The 478-nt window shown below is 66.5% G+C and overlaps 1 protein-coding gene across 1 annotated transcript in view; it reads left to right on the forward strand.

Moving 5' to 3' along the window:
- FBRSL1 (fibrosin-like 1) overlaps positions 1 to 478 on the forward strand; it is a 28,672-nt gene that overhangs the window by 24,142 nt on the left and 4,052 nt on the right. The window contains 1 exon segment of the mRNA XM_015567235.1: positions 42 to 150. Within this exon segment, the coding sequence (XP_015422721.1) occupies positions 42 to 150 (109 nt within the window).

The raw sequence follows: 478 nt of genomic DNA on the forward strand, positions 1-478 counted from the left end.
CGGGTCACCCCCCCCTCCCTGCGAGTCTCACTCCTGGGCAGGTGGCAGGACAGGCTGGGGGAGGGGTGCAGCCCCCCAAGGCACAGCCTCTCCCTGCAACAGGCCCAGAGCCACCTGACCACAGAGCCCCAAATGCCCCTGGCCCAGAAGGTGCCTTCCCTGGGGTCCCCCTGCCAGGCCTCTGTGCACAGGTGGGCTGCGTGCAGACACAGGCCTGCTCCACCTGGAGCCCCTGCCGGGCTGGCCAGGCAGCTGGGACGGGGCCCGGAGGCTGCCCAGAGCCTGCTGGCCTCGCCCTGCTCCATCCCTCTTGGGGGCGAGGCTAAAAAAATCCGGCTCACGGTCTTCTCTCTTGCCTTTAGATGCCAGGCTGTTGATCTCATTCAGCCCGCCAATCATGTATTGCCAGCCTCATGCGGGGATTCTGATTGGTACTTGGTCACAGGCCCCCCTCTTACCTCCACCCTGGGGCCCGCAC

This window comes from Myotis davidii, unplaced genomic scaffold (genome assembly GCF_000327345.1).
Source record: "Myotis davidii unplaced genomic scaffold, ASM32734v1 scaffold43, whole genome shotgun sequence".
Taxonomy (NCBI): domain Eukaryota; kingdom Metazoa; phylum Chordata; class Mammalia; order Chiroptera; family Vespertilionidae; genus Myotis; species Myotis davidii.